The sequence below is a fragment of the Chelonoidis abingdonii genome, chromosome 9 (assembly GCF_003597395.2).
Source record: "Chelonoidis abingdonii isolate Lonesome George chromosome 9, CheloAbing_2.0, whole genome shotgun sequence".
NCBI classification, from domain to species: Eukaryota; Metazoa; Chordata; order Testudines; family Testudinidae; genus Chelonoidis; species Chelonoidis abingdonii.
Window position 1 is genome coordinate 40212682 of NC_133777.1, and position 22292 is coordinate 40234973.

General features: G+C 44.7%; 1 protein-coding gene across 5 annotated transcripts in view; it reads right to left on the bottom strand.

The window, feature by feature from the left end:
• The window catches only part of GSG1L (GSG1 like), a 127897-nt gene extending 109671 nt beyond the window's left edge, over nt 1-18226 (bottom strand). For 3 of the 5 annotated variants that reach the window (XM_032794673.1, XM_032794672.1, XM_032794671.2), the window contains exon 1: nt 17440-18206. In XM_032794673.1, coding sequence (XP_032650564.1) covers nt 17440-17740 — 301 coding nt within the window. In that variant the 5' untranslated portion in view covers nt 17741-18206. Of the gene's footprint in view, nt 1-17439 lie in introns of all 5 variants that reach the window. The other 2 variants (XM_032794675.1, XM_032794674.2) reach the window with 2 other exon arrangements.
• Between the last annotated feature and the right edge of the window lie 4066 nt (nt 18227-22292).

Here is a 22292-nt window from a genome sequence, read left to right on the forward strand (position 1 = left end):
AGAAGGGGCCATTATGATCATCTAGTCTGACTTCCTCCACAACATGGGCCAGAAAAAAAATTCACCTAGTGATTCTGGCATCAATGCCATAACTTCTGATTGGGCTAGAGCAGGTCTTTTAGAAAGATACACAATCTCACCATAAAGACTTTGAGTGATGGAGAATCTGTCACATCCCCAGGTAAGCTATTCAATGATTAATCACCCTCCCTGTGAGAAAATTGCACCGTATTTCTAGCCTGAATTTGTCTAGCTTCAGTTCCCAGGCACTGGATCTTGTTGTGCCTTTGTTTGCTGGACTGAAGAGCCCTCTGCTGTCTTCTCACCAGGTAGAATTTACAAACTGTGATCAAATCCTCTCTTAACCTTTATGATGATAACCTTCCATCATAGGTGCCAACTTCTCCTGGCGCTGGTGGGTGCTCACACCCCCCCGGCCCTGCCTCCATTCTAACCCCTTCCCCAAAGTCCCTGCCCCAACTCTACCCCCTCCCTGCCCCTATTGGACTCCTCCCCCAAATCCCTGCCCCACCGCCTCCCCTGAGCACACCATGTTCCCGCTCCTCCCCTTCCCTCCCCCAGCTTGTTACGGCAGCAAGCGCTGGGAGGAGAAGTGGGGAAGGTGCGCTCAGGGGAAGAGATGGAGGCGAGCTGGGGCGAGGAGCTGCTGGTAGGTGCAGAGCACTCACCAATTTTTCCCTGTAGGTGATCCAGGACTAGAGCACCCAGGGAGTCGGGGCCTATGCTTTCCATAGAGCAGAAGAAAGGGGAGAAAACGGCCTGTGAGGGGTCTTGGAGATCACCATTCTCCCCCATTGCAGGTCTTTACTAGGCATGTGTCGCTATTATCTGCCTCACCCTTGCCCCACTGTTTGCTCCATCCATGGTCCAAACTGACAGGACAATGGCCCCTCCCTTTCCTTCCCACATCTTAACGTTCAGGACCCAGAGCGCCACATGGCACCCTCAGCAGCAGGGTGTGGAGGAATATCAGCAGCTCCTGCTGGCATGACCACACATAGGGGTGTTGTGCTCACAGAATCATTGCACCAATACAGAGACAGGTGGCCAGGTAGCAGCAAACCAGGAAGAGAGAAGTCAGAGGAAAGGGAAAGGAATGGTTGATGCTACTTGCAGAGTGGACCATTGTGGCAATTTAGACCACCACTGCCAAGGCTTTTAGTTCAGAGTTACTCCAAAGAAATCACCCTTTCCAAACATAGCTTTAGTTTACGTTTTTGAGAATAGCAACATTTCAAAACTGTGGAATAGGGATACCATAGGGACCTGACAAAGCCAGGGGAATGGGCAGCATGATGGCAGATGCATTTGCCAACACTGAATGTCAAGTTAATGCACCTTGGAGGAGTAATTTTAACTTCTCGCACTCTTTACTGGATTCTAAATGCACTGGAACTACTTTGGGAAAAGAGCTGGGTTGCACTGCAGATGGCTTAGTAAAGTCCTCGGCTGTGTGTAGCAGGGGCCAACAAGCAAAGCAAATGGATGAAAAATAGTGCAAATAGTGTTATACTGTCAATTCTATCACCCCATCCTAAGAATATACCAGAAATCAAAGCTCCAGAGATGGGCAATGCGAACGATTAGAGGAGTGGATAGACTTCTGTATGAAGAGGTGTTAAGACTGGGACTGTTTAAGGAGGAACTGGATAAGAGGGGACATGATAAGGGTATACTGAAGAAGGAAGGGTCTAGAGAAGGTAAATGAGATGCTCTTATTCATCCTCCAATACAAGAAGAACATAGAAATATTCAATAAAATTTAAAAGTAACAGGAAACATTTAAAAACAATGGAACCCATTAAAAATCCACCAAAAAGGATACTAAACACCATTTGCACGCGCACACACACCCACACACACACCCCTATATCTATATTTAACCACACTAGGTGAAGTTCACATTTGTATAGAGTACCATCACAAAGAGATGCACAAATAAAGTGGCGCACAAGCTTTGCTAACCCTCAGCAGCATGATGAATTTCACCCCGTTATCTTTTGCTTTTATCTGTGACAATTTTTATCTTTCCAGGATTAATGCTTATCAGTTTGCCTGTGACTATGGTAGTTGCACTTGTCACACATTAATTTCTTAAAACAAAAGTGAATTAGTATATTATAAAAACAAAATGCATTAAAAAAAACAACCCTGAATACATGAGAGAAATCTTTAGCCTCCAGAATATCTAGTCATCTTGGCATCTTTCTATCTGTCTTTCTGTCTCCCGCTCATATAAGTTAACTGCCTTCTTTCTCAGCAAATCATTAATTACTTTTATATATTCATATTTAAATATAAGTATAAAATATTATATTAGAATTTGTTTATAAATATTTTATATTTCTCATTAGAAATGCATTGTGTGCAGTGTGGAAATACACATTCTGTGGAAATATTATAGATAGTTTTGCAATTTAAACTTGACATGTAATTCTCTTTGTCTGGAGGTAAGAGACAGCAACATAAAAACAGGAGCTTAGGGCCCCAGCTCCTGGTGCCATGTGATGATGCCAGAATCTCCGCTTTCATTTAAAAAAACCTCTCTTGGCAGTGAAGAAATGTTTGAAAATGTGACCCAAGCGTTATTGCTGTAGTATATAGATACAATAACTGAGAACTACAGCCAACATTATTCATCTTATAGGAACATATGAATTGCCAGACTGGATCAGACCCAGACTCCATCTAGTCCTGTCTCTGACAGTGACCAGAACCAGATGCTTCAGAGAAAGGTGTAATACCTCCACAATAGGCAGATATGGGGTAATCTTCCCCCAAACAGGTTATAGCCTCATCTCTTGGCTGGAGTCTTGAAGCCTACTGATGCTTCCAAAATTTGTTCATAATTAATTATGATCACTCTGGATCTTCTTGAGATCCATGTAATTGTCCAATCTCTTTTGAATCTTGTTCAGTTCTTGGCCTCAGTGATTTCCTCATTACTAGTCCCCTTTTCAGATCATTAATAAATACATAAAAACAACACAGAACCCAGTAGAGAACCCTGAGGCCTTGCTGCTAAGCTTTGCCATGATGAAAATTGACCATTGAACCTTAGTGTTCTGTTTTGTTTTCTGTCTCCTAACCAGTTTTTGATCTGTGGCAATACTCCGCCTCTCACTCCATGACCACTTAGTTTCTACAGTAACCTCTTGTATGAGACATTGTTAAAGGCCTTTTGAAAGTTGAAATACATTATATCAACTGGTTCTTCTTTATCCACGCATGTAAGAGATTAGTGAGACACAATTTTCCTTTGCAGAAACCGTGCTGGTTAGACCCTGGCAGACCATGATCTTCCTGGTGTTTTGTTGTTCTATTTTTAATTATTGTTTCAACCCATTTACCAGGTACAGATGTAAGGCTGACTGCTCTGTAATTCGCAAGATCTCCTCTACAGCCTTTTTAAAACCTGCATACAATATTTGCCATCCTCCAGTCCTTTGAAACAGTGGCAATTTTTAGTGAGAGTTTGGAAATTTTTGTTTGCAATTCAATCACTACCTACTTGAGCACCTTCAGAATTCTTATATGCATCACGTGGGTCTGGTGACTTATTGTTTAAATTGCAATAAATCATAATCAGTTTGCTCCAGGACCTTTTTCAGATACCTCCATCTCTGAGAGCATCTCATCTTTACCAGAAAGACCAATCCCAGGTAGGAATCTCCCCAACAGTGGGCTGAGGCAAAGAAATCATTTAGTTTCTCACCAATGTCCTCATCATCTTTAACTGCTGTCTTTAACCCTTAATGATTTAGCAAGCCCATCAATTCTTTTGCAGACTTTATGATTCTGCTATATTTAAAGAATCCCTTATTTGTTTTTATTCCCTTCACTATTTGCTCTTCAAACTCCATTTTGGCCCTTCTTATTGCCTTCTTACTTAATGTCTGCTGTAATTTATCATCCTGTTTGTTGGCTTCAGAGGCTCAGATTTCCACGTTTTCAAAGATTTTGGTTTGGCTCAAATAACTTCTTGAACCTTTCGTGTAGACCAGTGCTTCTCAAAGCCAGTCCACCGCTTGTTCAGAGAGAGCCCCTGGCGGTCTGGGCCAGTTTGTTTACCTGCCGTATCCGCAGGTTCGACTGATCGTGGCTCCCACTGGCTGCAGTTCACCGCTCCAGGCCAATGGGGGCTGCGGGAAGCGATGCAGGCCAAGGGACATGCTGGCCGCCCTTCCTGCAGCCCCCATTGGGCTGGAGCGGCAAACTCCAGCCAGTGGGAGCCGCAATTGGCCAAACCTGCAGACACGGCAGGTAAACAAACTGGCCCAGACCACCAGGAGCTTTCCTCGAACAAGCAACAGACAGGCTTTGAGAAGCATGGATGTAAACAACATGGTTTACTCCTTGCTTTCCTGGTTCCCTCTCTGTTCAGAGAGAGAGAGAGTGTGTGTGTACGTACTCTGAGTCTATTATAGGTTTTTCTTAGTAGCATCCAAGCTGTCTCTAGGGATTTTCTTTCCTTTACTTTTAGCTTTAGGGCCTTAGCATCTACCCTTATCATTTTATTGAAATCTTTTTCTAAACAAATCTGTCACTTTTTGGTATCCTACCTGCCTTGTGGATGTTTAACCTAATTGTATTGTGGTCATTGTTAGGTTTGTCACTTTTTTAAAATTAGCCTGAAGTAATAACCTCTCCTCTTCATGTAATTGCTTCTTCGAACAGCTAGCTCTAGAGCACGAAGTGTTGTCAGGAAACCTTGTCCTGTTGAGCCATCTAATAAGTGTATGTGTGTGGGTAGTTACAGTCTCCCATCACTAATATTAGGTTAGATATTGTTGCCTTTTTCATCTCTCTCGACATTGTGTACTTATCTACATACCAAATGTCTTATAAACTGTTGAATCTTGGCCTGCTGAGAAACCTCAGGAGCACGGGAAAGCCTAAAAGAAATTTTAGAGACTCTGAGAAAGGCATAGTAAAGGTTGCCAGACTTCTGGATTCAGGGGATCATGCACACCAGTGTCATATTTACAGTAAATCTTTGAGCTCCTGCACAACCTGGAAAATATCAGTTGTAGGTACAGGATCTCGTGCAGTTCCTGATTCACAGCAGCTATCACACAGCGTATAGAGGAAGTCAATCTTTGTTGCCACTTTATCACAGCATTTAGACAAAGCCAACAGATATTGTCACAGGCTGATTAAAGAATCATGTTCCCAAATAAGTCTCTCCAACCATTCTCTAGAATGTACTATTAATTTGCCTCCCCTCACTGGAGAAGCTATGTAATTCAAAGCTGGTTCCTTGACCCAACAGGGCTTCAGCACTCCCTTCAATAGTATATGCGTCATCCCATGGACTGTGGGTGGGATTTGCAGAAACACTCAGTGTTGGCCTAACGCTGATCCCATTGAAGTCAATGATAAAATTCCCATTAATTTCAATGGGAACAGAATTAGACCAACACTGAATGCTTCAGAAAAATCCCACCTTGTACATTTACCAGTTAAACTGGGCTTTGAGATAGCTCATACAATAACTTGGTATTGTCTGAGCATATACAAAACAACTGTTTCTAGGTAATAGAGCTGAGTGAATGCAGAATTTCCATCCTGCAGGAAATTCTGACATTGCAATATTTTGAAGTTTTCTGTAGAATGAAAGTTTGATTGGGGAATGCTGAAACATTTCCTTTAGATATTTTTGATCCAAACAACAAAACAATTTTACACTCCTGAGATAAAATGTCTCATTTCAGTTTGTCAGAATAACCCAAAATGCTTCATATGGAGTTATTTCAACATTAAACTGCATTTCCTTATGGGAGAGCCTGATATTACCATTCTGCCCTAAGGGCCAGGCCCCATACTGGACTACAGCTCCACAATACACCCAAGCTCATATATGGCCTGTCACAGGGGCCACTCACTGTGAGTAGCACCTCCTGCTGGCCGTCCTTAGTATTAGCTCTGCCAGCTTGTGCTCCCCCTCCAGTGTTGTCTTTTTTCCCCACGCCTATCTTGTCTCGCTCTGCTGCTCTGCTCGCTCCTGGGTCTGCATCTTCTTCTGTGGCTTGGCCCTCCAGCTAGGTCACTAAAGTCCTACCCTTCCAAGGAATTCAGTCTTTTCAGACCTGCTGTCTGGCTGGCACCTCCAATACCCTGGCCACTCCCTAGTGGCTGGTAGGGGAACTCAGGCCCCCTATTTATAATGGGTTCCAGCTCAGGGACCCTATAACAAGCAGCCACAGTCCCTGTGTAATCCTACCTCTTCCTGCTGTTTCCCTGGGCTGCTTCTTACATGTCTGGCTTGCCCCCCGGTTTTGGTAGCCTCCAACTCCCTCCACTCAGGGAGTGACTGCAGCCTTTCCTAGGCAGCTGCTCTGCTACTTGGGTTTATACCAGCCCTGCCTGTTCCAGCATATGTGAGCCTGTCCTTAATTAGCTCCCTCCAACCTAAATCTCTCCTGTTTGAAGCCTGATCAGCTGATTGGGCCCATCTGGCCTAACTCAGCACTTGCTGGGCTAGTATGGGGAGCATACCCCCATTATGCACCACTCAGCTTGGTCACAGTGAAATCAGTGCATTGCCTTATCAGATCAGACCTTCTGGAGCCTAGCCCATAAGAGATAATGGGGGCTGGAAATACACAACCCATAAGCAGGGTGACTAGGTGTCCTGATTTCATAGGGACAGTCCCGATAGTCAGGGCTTTTTCTTAAACAGGCACCTATTACCCCACCCCACCCTCAGTCCCAATTTTTCACACTTACTGTCTGGTCACCTTACCCATGAGACAATATGCCACAGTAGGATAATGAAGCTCAATTTTTTTAACTGATTCTAGCTGAATCAGTCTGGGTCATTTCAAAAACAAACCATTCCAGTCTGGATCGAATTGGCCCAAAATGAAATATTTCATTCTGATTTTTCCGCAACAGAAAACTGCATTTCTCAGAAACTGTCCTTTTCATTGGAAAAATCATTCTGATGGAATATTCCAAACCAACCCTACTATTTCAAAATAGTTTAAGAAAGGTCTGGCTAATAAAATTGTGTTCACTCCTGATACCAGCTGCCATTTTTAGCTTCTGTCCATTAGTAAACAGTTGCAGGTTTTTTTACTTCTGATTTAGTAACACAGTTGTTATCTTTTGAGACAGCTCATACTCTGTCCCACTGAGGGTTGCTTTAACTCAGAATTTCTGTGGCCAATTTTTTTATGATTTTTTTTTTTTTCTGCCAACTCCAGCAGCGTCCTACTTCCTTACGGTACAGAGCTTTAGATTTCCTTGACTTATGTTTATTTTGTGAATGTGTGTAGACAGTTCACAACCACAACAGATTTTACAAAGATAAAATCCATATTTTATGCTTAAGCTGAAGCATCTTTTTGGCTGAAATGGTGGGTAGCTGTGCAAGGAAGCTGCGCTTTATATGCTCCTGTCGGCCAGCATAGCAGAGAATGCTAGATTCTGCCGGTGTTGACTCAGATAGTTGTGCCATGGCAACTGCCTTTTCTACAGTGAAACCCTCCTGTTGTAAGCATCTTTCACACAGCGTTTTGTTGAGCAAACTCCTCCACAAACTGATCTCAGATCATGACTAATTCAAATGTGCCCAAAACTCTCACTTCCTCAGAAGCCCATCTAGTACAGTTCCTAGTTATAGATGTCTAATAGACTCATGTATTGTGGAGTCCCATGCAATATGCCAGCCTTGTATCTTTGCCTATGCCTGAAGCAGGAAGAGGGAAGGTAGACCCAGGGAGCGCCTGAGTGCATCCAGGACTGTGCAGAACCAGCACCATGCTTGCCTGACATATGTGCCCCTCTGAGATGGGGACTAGAACTGTGAGAGCACCCATGGCATTCTTATGACGGAGGGACCCCAGACACTGAATGTAACTGTAACCAGACCCCAGGGCCTGGGCGTGTGCCTCTTACTGTGACTGAGGGGTATGACAGTAGGTCAGGCTTACTATCCTAGCAGTGCCACAGTGGGATCATGCCCACTCCCTATGTCCAGGATGGCCTGATCCTGCTAGGACAGTCTAGGTGAGGGTCCCTGGGCAGTCGGCTGTTGCCAAGGCCCCTCCACATTGCTTTGAGGTCCTATGTCCTGGCCAGGTCCCCCACAGCATTAATTTCACTCCTGACAGTGATTCTGGAGGTGGCTGTTCAAGACCTCTCCTTTTAGGGGCAACTGAGGAGCTGGGGCCCACCAGGATGACAAAGTCAGTTTCTCCAGCCATGTAATTTCCCCATTCTCAGATCCACCACCACTGCGTCTGTAAAGGGATGGCCTGTTCTGGAGATCTTCCCCCTTATCCTAACCCACTCTTGGCCAAGCCCATCTCATTCCCTACTGCACACTGGCCAGAGCTCCCATTGGTGGCGCCATTCTTCCTGAGATAGAGGCAGACTGCACTAAGGTAGTATTGCTAACTCAGACCAATGCACTGTAATTTTTGCTCTGTCTGAAGAATGTCTTGTGGTGATGTGAAGAATTGTATTCATTGAGAGAGAGAGACTTTTTATGCAGTATCCTGTAGAGTAGGGGAGAGTGCCCTCAATTACGAACTATGAGTTCCAGTCCCAGATCTTCTACTGACAGTATTTCAGTGGCATTCACAACCCTAAATCTGACCCGAGGTCTCATACCTTGTGCGTGTGGCAGGGTAACTATCATTCACCCATTTCACTGATAACTAAGCTTGCACAAGGTCATTTCAGGCTGAGCTGACAATAGAACCCAGGATTCTAATCAACAAAGCTAAAAACATCGCAACCCTTCTGCCTCCTAAGCTCTAAGGCCTGGTCTACACTGGAGGAGGGGGATCGATCTAAGTTATGCAGCTTCAGCCACGTGAATAATGTAGCTGAAGTTGACGTACTTAGGTCTACTCACCGCGGTGTCTTTGCTGCGCCGAGTTGACTGCTGCGGCTCCCCTATCGACTCCTGTACTCCACCTCCATGGGAGGCACAGGTGGAGTCGATGGGAGAGTGCTTGGGGGTCGATTATCGCATCTAGACTAGATTGATTACTGCCCACTGATGCTAACATAGTGTAGGTCTGTGTCGCCCTCTACTGGCTAGTCCACCTATAGAGGTTTGACTCTACTACTATTTCCATGCTAACACACAGCCCAATTTTTAAAGGTATTTGGTTGCTTAAAGATGCAGATAGGGATCTAGTGGGATTTTCAAAGGTGCCTATCTGCACCTCTAGGAACCTCTTAGCTACAGCATTGACCTGGAAACTCATGTTCAGCCAGTTTCCACCATGACCCCTGCTTTCCTGGATGGAGTCCCCCATCCTGTAAGCATGGCCTACACTCTTTGTTCAATCTCTAAGGCTCTCAATGTGCAAGGAGGCTACCTCCCAGTGGGATTTGTCTGGATGATGACATTCCTTGTTGCTAGGTACATGACATGCTGTCAGTGGTGGCTCCAGGCACTAGCGCTCCAAGCGTATGCCTGGGGTGGCAAGCCACGGGGGGGCGCCCTGCCGGTCCCTGTGAGGGCGGCAGTCAGGCAGCCTTCAGTGGCTTGCCTGTGGGAGGTCCGCCGGTCCCGCAGATTCGGCGGCAATTTGGTGGCGGGTACGCTGAATCCGCGGGACTGGCAGACCTCCCGCAGGCATGCCACCAAAGGCAGCCTCCCTGCCATGCTTGGGGCGGCAAAAAAGCTAAAGCCAGCCCCACATGCTGTGGGCTGTATTAAACATGCACTGGTCAAAGAAACCCAGGCAAACTAGATCACTCTGTTTAACTGATCTGTCATCAAAATTCTTTAACACAAAGATTAGTAGAGTAATATCTACCAACTTTACTGGCACTGATTTACAAAGATCAGACTTACAAAGAAACTTAGGTGTGGTGATGCTGAGCATTGCCCCACCTAAATTTCAGGTGCTTAGAAAAGCACCAGCGTTCACAAAGCCCTATACAATGAAAAGGGCGAGAGCACTTTAGACTGGGATTCACAAAAGCCAGCCTGCTATGCAACTGCTCACATGAGAGAGTCAATGGGAGACTCCAAGCCACATGGGTTTGCTATCTTGGAGCTAAGTGTCTAAATCCAAGCTGCAGTGAGGTACCTGCCTCTGCTCCGTATTCTCAGCTGCAAATTCTCTCCTGGAATTAGGTGCCTACGCTGTTTCTGTGAGGAAGAAGAGGCAGCAGCCTTCCCTCCTAACTCTTAGCCCAGCAATTAGGGCCCCTCAGGACCACTCTGAGTGAAAAACACCATTTGAAGAAAATCAAACCAGGCAGTTTCACGTTTCCTTTGGCTCCCCTTAATGAATAAAGCAGCAAGAGACCAGAAATCAGTGTTTGCAAGTCTGTGGGATGCGTTTGTTCATGCTACAGTTCACTAAAAGTTTCAAACTGTTTTCCGCTTCTTTTTAAATCAAAAAAGTTCCTGCACTACACAATGGCAATAGGTTGCTGTCTCCATACCATTGCCAGCACTCCACCTAAGATGGCATATGATGACACGTCAAGGAGTGCAGCTGACACAATGAGAGGGTTTCTCCACAGAAGACAGACTACACAATATTTCAGAGAGAGCTGCTAGTACGACAGAGGATTTCCCATCATGGAGGAGATTTTCCAGGGCCCTGTAGTGAATGACAGTGGTAGGGTACAAATTTGGATCTGAGCCATGTTACCCAAGATCTCTTCATGTCATCTTATAACAAGATAAAGGAGAGAACTGTCATGCTAATTATGGTTGAGTTATAGCTTTACCAATGTTAAGATTGCACCAGAGGTTTTGTTTAAGCAGGAGTGTTAAAAAAACTTTCATCGAAGATATCTGAATTCTCAAAGTCCAGTTTGAAATTAAGAGCTTAGGCAGTCTCATTGAGGGAAATGGGAAGGTGTGGGGCCCTAGTAAACATGACCCACATCTTCCCAGTTATAGATGTTTTGAGGGCTCCCTAAGCTCAGGGCCCTGGTACAATTGTCCTCCCTTCCCCCTCTTTGCCAGCCCTGAGCTTAATTGTTTCCAAAAATCACAATAGCATGTGAACAGGAGCAATGAGGGGGACAGGGATATTCCCCCAGAACCTAAATAGTCTCTCTTCTTCCCCCCCAGAAAGATGTATGATTTCCTGTTGCATCCCACACCGTTGTAAGGTGTATATAGCTATTAACATATTTTCAAGGTATATGTTAAACAGCTGTAGTTCTCACTCAGCCCATTTAATTATCTGTTAACTAAGATCACCACCAATCACACTTATGCTACTAACCAAATAATGCAAGTTGAGTACTATTTACTTTACAGAATGTTTCTCCAGCCTTATATGAAAGATACTAGTATGAAATGCAAAACAGCCAGGCCCTCTTTCAAACAATCCAGCATTCCCATATCATGTGTAATAAATTTTTGGAAAACCACCCTGAAAGAAAATTTAAAATATACCAGAGATGGGGCTCAAACAGGACTTGAATCTTTTTAAGAGGCCAACTCCCTTGTCTTCAAGTTGGAAATGAGGAAGCTACTCCTATTCTTACTCTATATAGCAAAAAAAACAAAACAAAATAACCATTCTTTAGTTTGTGGACCCAGGCATTGATTCATACTGTAGATTGATGGGGGGAAAAAAAACTATTAACAGAATATTTTATAATGGAAGACAAATTCTGTGAGAACAGGGCCAGACAAATCCACCACAAAAAATGGATAAAGGGAATTGGAATACTTTGCACAAACCTTTATCTTCCTCTTCAAGCAGGAAGAGGGATAGCTCAGTGGTTTGGATATTGGTCTACGAAACCCAGGGTTGTGAGCTCAATCCTCAAGAGGGCCTTTTAGGGAACTGGGGTAAGAATCTGTCTGGGGATTGGTCCTATTAAAAGTTGTTTTTTTTACATGAGGGGAGGGATGCTCAGTGGTTTGAGCATTGGCCTGCTAAACCCAGGGTTGTGGAGTTCATTCCTTAAGGGGGCCATTTAGGGAACTGGCATAAAAAAAAAAAAGTCTGGGGATTGGTCCTGCTTTGAGCAGGGGGTTGGACTAGATGATCTCCTGAGGTCCCTTCCAACCCTGATATTCTATGATACTCTAAGCTAAAGACAATGAGAGTCAATAGGCCTGTCCCAACAGATGAGATATCTTATCTGGGGAGCATTAATTAAGCTAAAGTAAGATACACAATTACCAGGAAAGGAAAGCTCCAATGATTAACAAAGTCTTCAAGTTACTGTTAAAGGGAATCTCCTGCGATTTGCATGAGGACATAATTCCCATCTTACTGGCTAGCTACAAGGTATTATGAACCAGTGATGAGTGTAGAAACATAGTTTAAGCCCTCTAGAAATAACTAGTTATGAGACCCAGAAAACTGAAGGTCAACTGGAGCAAACTACCTGTTTCTGCAAGAAATCCAACTCACATTGCCTTCACCTCAAGTTATACATTTGTTTGCCTTATGACTCAGACATATATCTCTCTGTGACTAACCTGTCTTATTGTGACAGTTTAAAGTCTCCAATCCCACGATAAACCCTGGAAGATGTGAAGTGAAAAGAATGTAAAGACTCTGCCCACTAGGGTTAGAGGAATTATAAAGGATGTTGTTTGTTTTCTTCGTAAACAGTTGCACTCTAGAAGTGCCAGGGATTGTATGGCACAAGAAGGGGCAAGGAATGGTCTAAGCACCCACTGAGGTTATAACTGGGGGAATTCCAATTAATAGTCCAGGCTAATATTGACATACAGTCCTTGAAATGAATCCAATATAAAAATCCTCCAATAAGAAAAGGACTGAAAGAATGTGTTATATACCAACTACTGAATACCAATGGAAGTCACAGAGAAATCAAGAGACCTGAAATCTGAATACCCAGCTGGCCAGTGTCCAGTACAAAATAAGGGGATTGCCTTCCTCCAGTGGACCGTGAAACAGTATCTCAACTTGGATCAGCTTGTGGGATCCTAGAGTTGCTGAACCCCTGCAGACAGCCTCTCCTCTGGGCGAGAATCACAGGATGGAGCAGGGGTGACTGAACTCACAAATAAGATGCAAAATCCAGACAGGAGAATGATGTTTGGATCAGCCATGAGGAAAGGATTCTCCCCTATTTCATGCTTAACAGGGTAAGAAGTGGTGAGATTAAATTTCAAAGATTGTATTTCTCCTTCTATTCCGTAATACAAATAACTGAAGGTTAGCTTATTGAGTCTGCACTCTTTAGAGAGACCTCAAGTAACCATATTCTGGATTTTTAATTGACTAATGCTCTTAGCATGCTCTACTTTGTATGTCCAGCAAATTGGCCTAAGAGAGATTTAATACAATAATTATCAATTGCTTTTGATATTTTAAACTTGTCCCTTTTATTCCATACCACTCAAATAGCAAGGGACCATATTCATACAAGTGCCTTAAGACATCCGTGCACATTGGTGAGGGATCACCTAGTGTAAAAAATGTATTAAAAATACTGACAAAGTGATTATTGATGATCTCATATGTAATAAGAAATCTTGGTAGTTTGCTTTGTTCCTCGGCATAACTGCTGACCCTTGACCCTAGCCTATGACAATCATTTCCAAGACTGTATTTTTGTGTTCAGTACAGACCTAAAAAATGGATTGTGTCTGCAGCTGATTGAAGAACTGTTTATGGCATATGGATGTGGTTCCGAGTGAATTAATAAACTGTGGCTTGGTTAAGGATACCAAATGTGCTGATCTGAGAAATACTGGCTGAGCTAGAAGTAGACCTGAAAAACGCTTCCCTTTAGAATTAGTAAGCTAACGCTCCCTGGACTCAGTAAAAAGTGTTTATCTTTAAATTCCATTCCAATATTGGCTACATCACCTTCAGCTTGGCAAGTCTGAGTTGTCAGATTTCAGCTTTAAAATCTAACTGGCATCTTCGCAGGTTGACAAAATTAACCCCAATTTACACTGCTACCATCTTGCAGAATGAGATGCCCTCCCCTGTGGCTCTTTACACACCACCACAATTGGTTCCCAACCTCAAGGAAGAGATCAAATCTCCAGGGCAAGCCAGGAAAGGAATGGCCATGACATATATGAGGGTAGCACAGGAGCCTCCAACCCAGCCCAGCCTAAACCCACTAAGGGAACAGACCCTGTTGAAACAAAACTAGAAAATTAAACACGCACCAGAGTTTAATTTGCTGTAGCAGCACAAGTGTCATGGTGATGCTGGTTGGTATGTGTAGGAGATGGAAGTGACAATCCGTGTATTGCCCATGCTATGGCTATATGATCTGTACTATTGACTGCACTGGGGCTGTAAGGAATATTGAATTCATAGTGCTGTGACTTTACTGAGTGTGCTATTGACTCTATGGTGGCTATATGGAATGTCTTATTGACAGAGATACAGGCTATACAGTGTGTTATTGACCACCCTGTGGTTATACCGTTTGCTATTGACAACCTTGTGGTTCTCAGCTATACAGACTATGTTATTAACAGTGCTATGGTTGTATCGAGTGTGCTATCAACAGGTTTGTGGCTATATGGAGTGTGTGAATACACCGAAGCATCCTTCCTTACTAGTTCTGGCCCTTTGGTTACAGAGCATTGGACATCTAGCAATTCCCCCTTCTGCAGGGTATGAAGAAGGTGTTTGAACTTGGGTTTCTTAGCCCTTACACGAATGCCTTAGCCCTGGTTTATAGGACAGTCTGGTGTGGGCATTTGTCCATCTCTCCAGTTGAAGCTGTTCCACTGGGTATGAAATAATTAAATATACACTGGTTTTGAGAGCAAAGGAGTAAGGATGACTCTTTTACTTCAAAGGTTCAGGGACTCACCGGAGAAGTGAGAGACCCACGTTCAAATGACTAGGCTAAGTGTTATAAGGGGAACAGCTTTCCCTCACGCTTATTTTTGCGGAATTTGGCATCAGCTGCTGCCGTTCTTGCAACAAGTGCCTTAGGCACCTAACCTGAGGGAGGGTTCACGGCTGAGAATCACAAATGAAGAGAGGAGCCAGCCTCCAGCCAGCACTTGTGAATGGCACAGCTTAGGCCACCTCATTCTGCTTGGTATCTGCTATTGACTAGCTTACACGGCCCTCTGCTCAGCATTCTGGCTTCTGCGAGTCCTTTTCCTAGGTGCCTAGCTCTCCCTATGCACTGTGTAGGAAGTCTGGGCCCCTAAAAGTGAGGCGCTGCAATGCACTACCTAAGTTGTGCTGTGTAGTTAGTTAGCCCTGTGGCTATGTGGAGTATGTTCTAGACAGGGCTCTGGTTATTTGGAGCATGGGAAGGTGGCAAGGAATGCTGGGGATGTGGTGGGGAGCCAGGGACTATGCTCTGGGTAATGCACTCAGAGGCAGACAGCCTGTGATTGCCCTGCATGGTGTTTTTCACACCTGCAGCACAAAGTAACGATGTGTGTGCCCCCTCCTTCCCTCTCTGTAGATGCTGCCAGTTACAAGCAGGTGTGTACATGGCCCTCACCACAGTGAGCCTGCCTCATTGTTGAGCACTTTGAAGACGGTCAGGCCAGTCTAGTGACCAAGGCTGCACTGGCCTGGCCGGTGCCTGACTGCCATGGAGGCAGCCTTAGCTCTAAATGTTATCTACGCCAGCATGGCTTTGTCTCCTGAGCACAGCTCCTAATGAAGGGCAGATACTGGCTTTCCTTCTTTTGCTGACTTACCTCAATATATGAGCTGGACTGAATTCACATGGTGAAGAGGTACCCAGGCAATCTGGGGCATAAACAGTAATGGACTGAGCCTGGCTAGGAAAACTGGAATAGCCTGAAACAAACTCAGAGGCACTTGGTTGGCCCTGATTCTGGTCTGAGTGCCACCCAGCTCTGGCTAGGTCCTGCTCTTCTTTCAAAAATCAGTGAGAAAAATGCCCTTTTTGCCTGTAACATTTTATTTTTCCATAAATTTTTATGGTCCAGCATTTGCCTTCGTTCCACCCCAAGCAGGTCTGAGAGGATGATCCCAAATCAGGAATTCCATGCGCATTCTTTCCCTCACCTGAGCAAGATGGCCCAAGTTTACCCTTCTGTTGAATGAGCTGTAGTGGTTGACTAATTCTTAAAGTACCACCTCAGAAAGCAACACTTCCTGTCCTGGCCATCCAGTAAGCAAGCAACCCAGTGTTTTGGGATAGTGCAGACCTAATGGCGTAATCAAGCTCCCAGCCACGACAGCTCCAATGTATAGACTATTTAGCCCGTTTTACTACAGCCCCTAAACCCTAACTCCTGCCCAGAGAATCCTTGCTTTAGCTCTGAATGGAATTCCACCTTTTCAGGTCTGGAGAATTCTTTTCCATTTTGCTTTGTCATCATTTTGCACTCTGGGCTAGATTAAGGAGATCTGGGGTTAGGCACACTCCCACATTCAGCTCCCTGGGTCACCACCCCAGAGGATGCTGAACCAGTAGCAGCTGGCCTTTCCATCTCTCCCAGAAGTGGTGGGAGCAACACACCTGCTTTCCTTGAGGGTGTGGGGCCAAGCAGCTTCCTCCCTGGCAGCAGTGGCTGCTGCTCCTGCCTCTGCTGGAGGCCCACTGCAGCCATCACTGCCTTGGAGACACCTGGGTCACATTTTCATGCTTTGTTTTGCAACCACATGGACTAGAAAACAATTTTTCAAAAATAAAGCTTAGATTCTGGCATCGTTGCACAGCTTAGGGAGCAAGGGCCATAGGCGTTGGGCCTATAGTGCCTTCATCCAGCCCTGTTTGCTTGTCTATAACACCTTCCATCCAGGAGTTTTTTTACTGGTGAGGTTGGAAAATACCATTACTCTCATTTTACAGTCAGAGAAACTGAAACGCAACCTGGTGAAGTGATTTGCCCAAGGCGGCACAAGGAGTCCGTGACCAAGCTGAGAATGGAAACGATCTCCTGTCACTCAATCCTGTGCTTTCACCAGCATTTCCTTTGCTGGACTTTGGTTAGCTTGTGACATAGCCTGGGGGTCATGTCACAATAAGTGTTACTAGAAACAGACAATCGTGGCTATTGGCTGAGTGGAACCATGAGCTTCACCCTCCCCCTGAAATCCAGGACAGTGTTTTCAGGATATTTAAGGGGATGATTGGGGTTGGGTAACTGAACTCTAGAACCTCTGCAGCTACTAACAAGACCTTGTCTTTTGTATGATATGGCACGTGACTCATGAAAGGAAAGCACGGACTGGCCTCTGGAAGCAAGCAAGCAGTAGGGCCAGGGCTTGCTAGCACATATTTGTCTGAGGTTCAGCTGATTTCTCAGCACACACTCACTGCCTGATTAGCAGACAAGCAAGCAAATTCTCCTCCTCGCTATGAACAGGTTGTTTCCCCCCTGTCCTGTTTGCAACAATGAATTGCTAAATTCTCAGGCTTTCATCTGCAGAGACTTTACAGTTGCAAATAGCTCCTCCAATTATTTGTTAAGCTGCTAAATCAAGTTTAAAGCAATGCAAGCTGAAAGGAAATAGTATTGCCACTTACCAGCAGCATCGATATTTTCCTCACAGGAGTACCAGATCCCAGTGTGGAAATACCGGAAGAGAAAGCGGTCATCCCCCGTCTCCCAGCTATAGTGCACCACGTTCTGGTTTGTCTCATTGACCGTCTCATTCCCACTGTAGTTGAGGCAATTTGTCTTCTTGTCTTTCCCACAGTTTGGCTTGGGGACCCTCTGAGTCCCTTCACACCAGTGGGTTGTGATAAAGGCTGTGGTTGAGAAGAGGAGAGCCATCAGGTTCAGACTCACTGCTAGGAGGGCTCTGCATCTTCGGTTTGTCTTCATGGTAACCCGCCCCCTCCTGCGGAGAAAAGAAATCAAATGTGGGTTTTCTGGGGGCTGGGAAGTTCAAAGCCCGTCACAATTCAGAATGTGGTTTTCCAGTCACAGAAACTCTCAGCTTCTTCCAATCTGTTGCTGAAACAGTGAAGGAAATGCTGCAGCCATCCTCCCATTTTCCTCTTTATTTGAAATCCCGTCTTGGTGTGTTACAAGAGCAGCTGCAGCCAGCAGAAATGTAGCTGTATTGTTGTATGTGTGGTGGCTAAGAGTGCTGAAAGAATCAGAGGAGGTCTGTCTCAGAGGCAGCATGAAGAGCAAGTGAACATCTGCTAGCGTAACACACATGATGCTGAAGGGCTATGCAGCCTTCTCCAGGGGGAGACACCTGCAGGCTGTGGGACTACATTGTACTTGACTCCAAAATCAAGCAGGAGCTGCTTCTGCATGCCGTCAAAGTCATTTGTGAATCACGGCTGTTACTGCATCATGCTGACAGCTGAACATTACAGAGGAGGGGGAGGGAAGGAAGCCTCATTTTATATTCAAATAAATTATTATTCAAGGCTGAGAAGCCCATTTCAGAAGCTGTACATGAATATTTACCCAGAGGAAGGGGGAATTCAGAATGATTACAGACTTTTTATTGTGTCGTGAGTAAGGAACAAGTCAGGGGACTGATCCTCTTGTTATGTTACGTGGTATAAATTCCTCTGACTTCAGCCAAGCTACTTTTGATTTACATCTATGTGAAAGGAAAATTAGGCCCAAAGGTGATTAATTACTAAAATGCCATAATTAGTAGGAAAAAAACAATCCCACAATAGTGCATATAGCACATACAGGTATCATATGAAATAAATCTGTAGGATAAATCCACTTTCTATGGATGGAGAGAATGAACTTAAAACAAACTGATCTTTGCACCTTTGTGTCTGCCTCTTGCCTGCCAGCTGATAAGAGGAACTCCTTAAAAAGATCAGATTCACAAGGAATGATGTATTGTCCATTATTGTCTACCTGTTTACTGTGTCTCTGATCAGCGTGCAATCTTTTATTCAGTGAATGCTCAGCCTGCTTGTAAACTGTCTCCATGAGCGCTGTTGTGAGAATGTGATATACAGAATTCCAAATCCAGCTGTGTGGTTGGTCACCTTAGTCACATGGTATTGCTTTTGTGCCCTTATCAGATAAGTATAACTTTTTTTGAACAGCAGAAGTTCCACAAACCTCTGGGGCTCTGATCTTTTTAGGGAGCCTCTGGGAGCATGTTAGGGACATAGCTGCTGAGTGTTATGCAACTTGTATGACATCACAAATTTGACAAAACTCTTTTGTTGGAAAAGTTTTGACCAACTCTATCCATTTCACTACTGTGCCTTATGTTCCATAGAAAAATGTGGGGACAATACCAAAATAATGCCTGAACGTAAGCAGCTGTAGCATGCTGGGGGTGGAACAAAGCTGTTCTGGGCTCCCTGTGACCATTCCAATAGACTCAGCACATAGTTCCTATGGCCCCTGCTCCCTGTAGACACCAAACAGGACAGGAGTTTTCCCAACTTATGGAGGGAAGGGAGAGAAAGCCAGGCTAGGCTCCCCTCAAATCACCTCCCAGATCTTGCACCTAACTCTAGTGCCCCCTTCCCTGGACTCCTAGGATAAGAGCCTTCTCCTGCTGGCAGTTAATGAAATTAGTACTGTAGCTCACTAACAGATTGCCTGTCCTGGATGCTGCTCAGTGTGATGCTGCACAGTGTGCTGCTGATGCTAATGATACTGATGCTGCACAGTGTGTTAGATATACTATACATCACCTTAATAGGTATTATGCTCATGGTATTAATGAAATACATCATAGATGTTGTGCTAGGAAGTTATGTTAACTGAATGTATTATGCTCTTTCCACAGTTCTGTTCAACTAAGTCAGTATCTCAATACTTTGCAATGCCAAAGTCAGCTTTGGCATTAGAAAATAGGAAACCTGTCAAAAACAAGATACATGAATAGTGTGTATGTCCTAGCACATGCTGGGATGTCCCTCTTCACCCAATTGGTTTAGAATGTAGTAAACAAGAGATAAGGAAAAGTATAGAACAAGTTAAGGAACTTGTATGAACTGATGGGTTGGATCTTAGGTGATTTATAAAGTGCTTTTAGCTTGTAAAAAACCCTACTATAAATAGAGGTAATTTTGAGGGTGTATCTTTGAAGCTCGCCTATTGTGTAAGATGAACATGAGGTGAGAAGCAGCTTCCCAGAGGGAAATGCATATAAACCTCTGTGACAGAATGTGTTGGGTGTGAATACAAGGGATACACTCTTGTAATAATCTTTGTACAAAGTTTACTTTATATGATATCATCGGAAAATTCAATTTGCTGATCAGTATCATACTGATAAAATGTGTGTGTGTGGCAGGGTGGACTAGGTCCGGAGGCCCCTGCTGGAGGCCTCTCAGCCCTGCATCACCCTGCCCCAGAATAGATCAACGAGAAGTCCTCCAGGCAGCCAAGAGTTGCTGCAGAAGACCGGCCAATCAGAGGGGCTGCTGGAGTGACCAATAAGGGGCCAGAAGGGCCAGATAAAAGGCAAGCAGCAGTGCAGAGCCTTCAGTTAGTGCGTAGAGTTTGATGAGGCAGGACCAGGTGTCTGGCTGGCTAGATGAACAGCAGTACTGTGGCTTGGTCACTGCAGAGAGCTCACCAGGCAGAACCGAGCCCAGCAGAGGTTGTAAAAGACCGTGGGGCTGGCTGGATAGAACAGCAGCAGAGCTGTTGGAAGGTCAGTGTGGGCAGGCTGAGCCGGGGGGACTGAGCATAAAACCTGGCCAGACCAGATGAGATGGGCCCTGCTGGTCTGGTACCGGACTGAGCCTGGGGAAGGATGCTGAAAAGGACACCAGTTGAGTGGTTGAAGAAGGCGGTGCCTTTGGGAGAAGCCTTAGAGCTATAGCCTCATACCAGGGCTATGATAAGAACTTGGGGCTGCATACCCAAGAAGAGGGGAGGTCTGAGCTGCCAAAGACCAGCCGAAAGAACCACCAGCTGTGGGAAGGGGTTCTTGCAAGAGGTGCCACCCTGTTGAAAAAACAAAAAACCAAAAGCAGGCTCACACCTAACCAAGAGAAAGGGGGCCATCCACTAGAGATGGGTGCCACCCCCCCATGAAAAGAATGGCTTGCAAGTACTATCGGCCAGAGAAAGGGGGGTATGCACAAGAGGTGGGTGGTAATGCCATTACAGTATGGCAACATTTAAATGAAGTTAAGATTCCTATGCATGGTGTTCACACATATTCCAGATGGAGGCTGGCAAACAGGTCTGTCCTAAGCAAAGGAATGTGTGCTCTCCTTAATTTACATTGAAGCAGTAAACAGAATCATCAATCAGGAAGAAAAACTAGGGACATTCAAACAGGTGGGGGGCGGGAGAAAGCAGCAGGGAACATCTTTCCCCATAGTCTCTTGGTACTCAGCTGAAAATGTTTTTCAAGAGTGGGGACTGATGCTATAACAAGGAGGGACAAACACCCGAAGGGTTCCACTTCCTCTCTCCTAGCCCATTGCATTCACGGCACCTGGAGCAACAAGACAAAGTAAGCATTTTTTGGATACTTGGGGAAGGGGTCCTGACCTAAGAAATTGGGTCAGTAAGACTGCTGAAAGCATGTGCTGAGAAAACTTTGCTTTGAATGTATAATAGTGTTTTAATTTAGGCATCAGCTGCATTTTATCTTTATTTTTCTTGTAACCATTTCTGACTTTTGTATCTCATTCCTGTATTCACTTTATTTGTAGTTACACTTGTTTTACCTAATCCAGTGTGTTTAAATTGAAGTGTCTGGGAAACTCCATTGGGGGTGGCAATTTGTATGCATATTATTTGTAATAAAGGAAAAAAACTTGTATTGTCCAGGACAAGGCTGAGCACTGCAGGACATACATTTCTGGGGGGAAATCTAAGAATGTAGGTGTGTTGTGGTCATGCTGCAGTATAACCAAGGCTGGTGATAGCCATACTGCAATCCACTTGGGGCTGGAAGGCTGCAGTTACACACACACACACACACACACAGGGTGTGGTTTGCATGCTGGAAGGCTGTTGCGAGTGGCCAAGGTGGGAACTCTTTCAGCAAGGCATCATAAGGCACTCAAGGTTACAGGGTGTGGTCGCACTGCTGCTCACTAGTCTAGATTGTACTCTGAGACTTGGGCGGCAGATAGCCTCATTCTAAGCATCCAGGATCCTGAGTGCAGATGCCCAGAGGCAGAACCTTCGGAGCATCTGGAACTTTTACTGCAAAAACTTAGGTGCTGAGCATACTTAGGATTAAGCAGCAGCCATGCATGGATCACAGTGAAGCCTAAAACTGGTGCTTAGGCACCTAACTCCCTTTATGGATCTAGACTAAGGTACCTAATTCCCACTAGTAGATGTCTAGACCCTTTGGAAAATCCCACTAGACATCTTAATACCTTTAAATATCTAGCCATTAGGTACCTTTTGAAAATTTTACTCAAGTTCTTTTTTTAAATCTATTCATAAAACATTAATT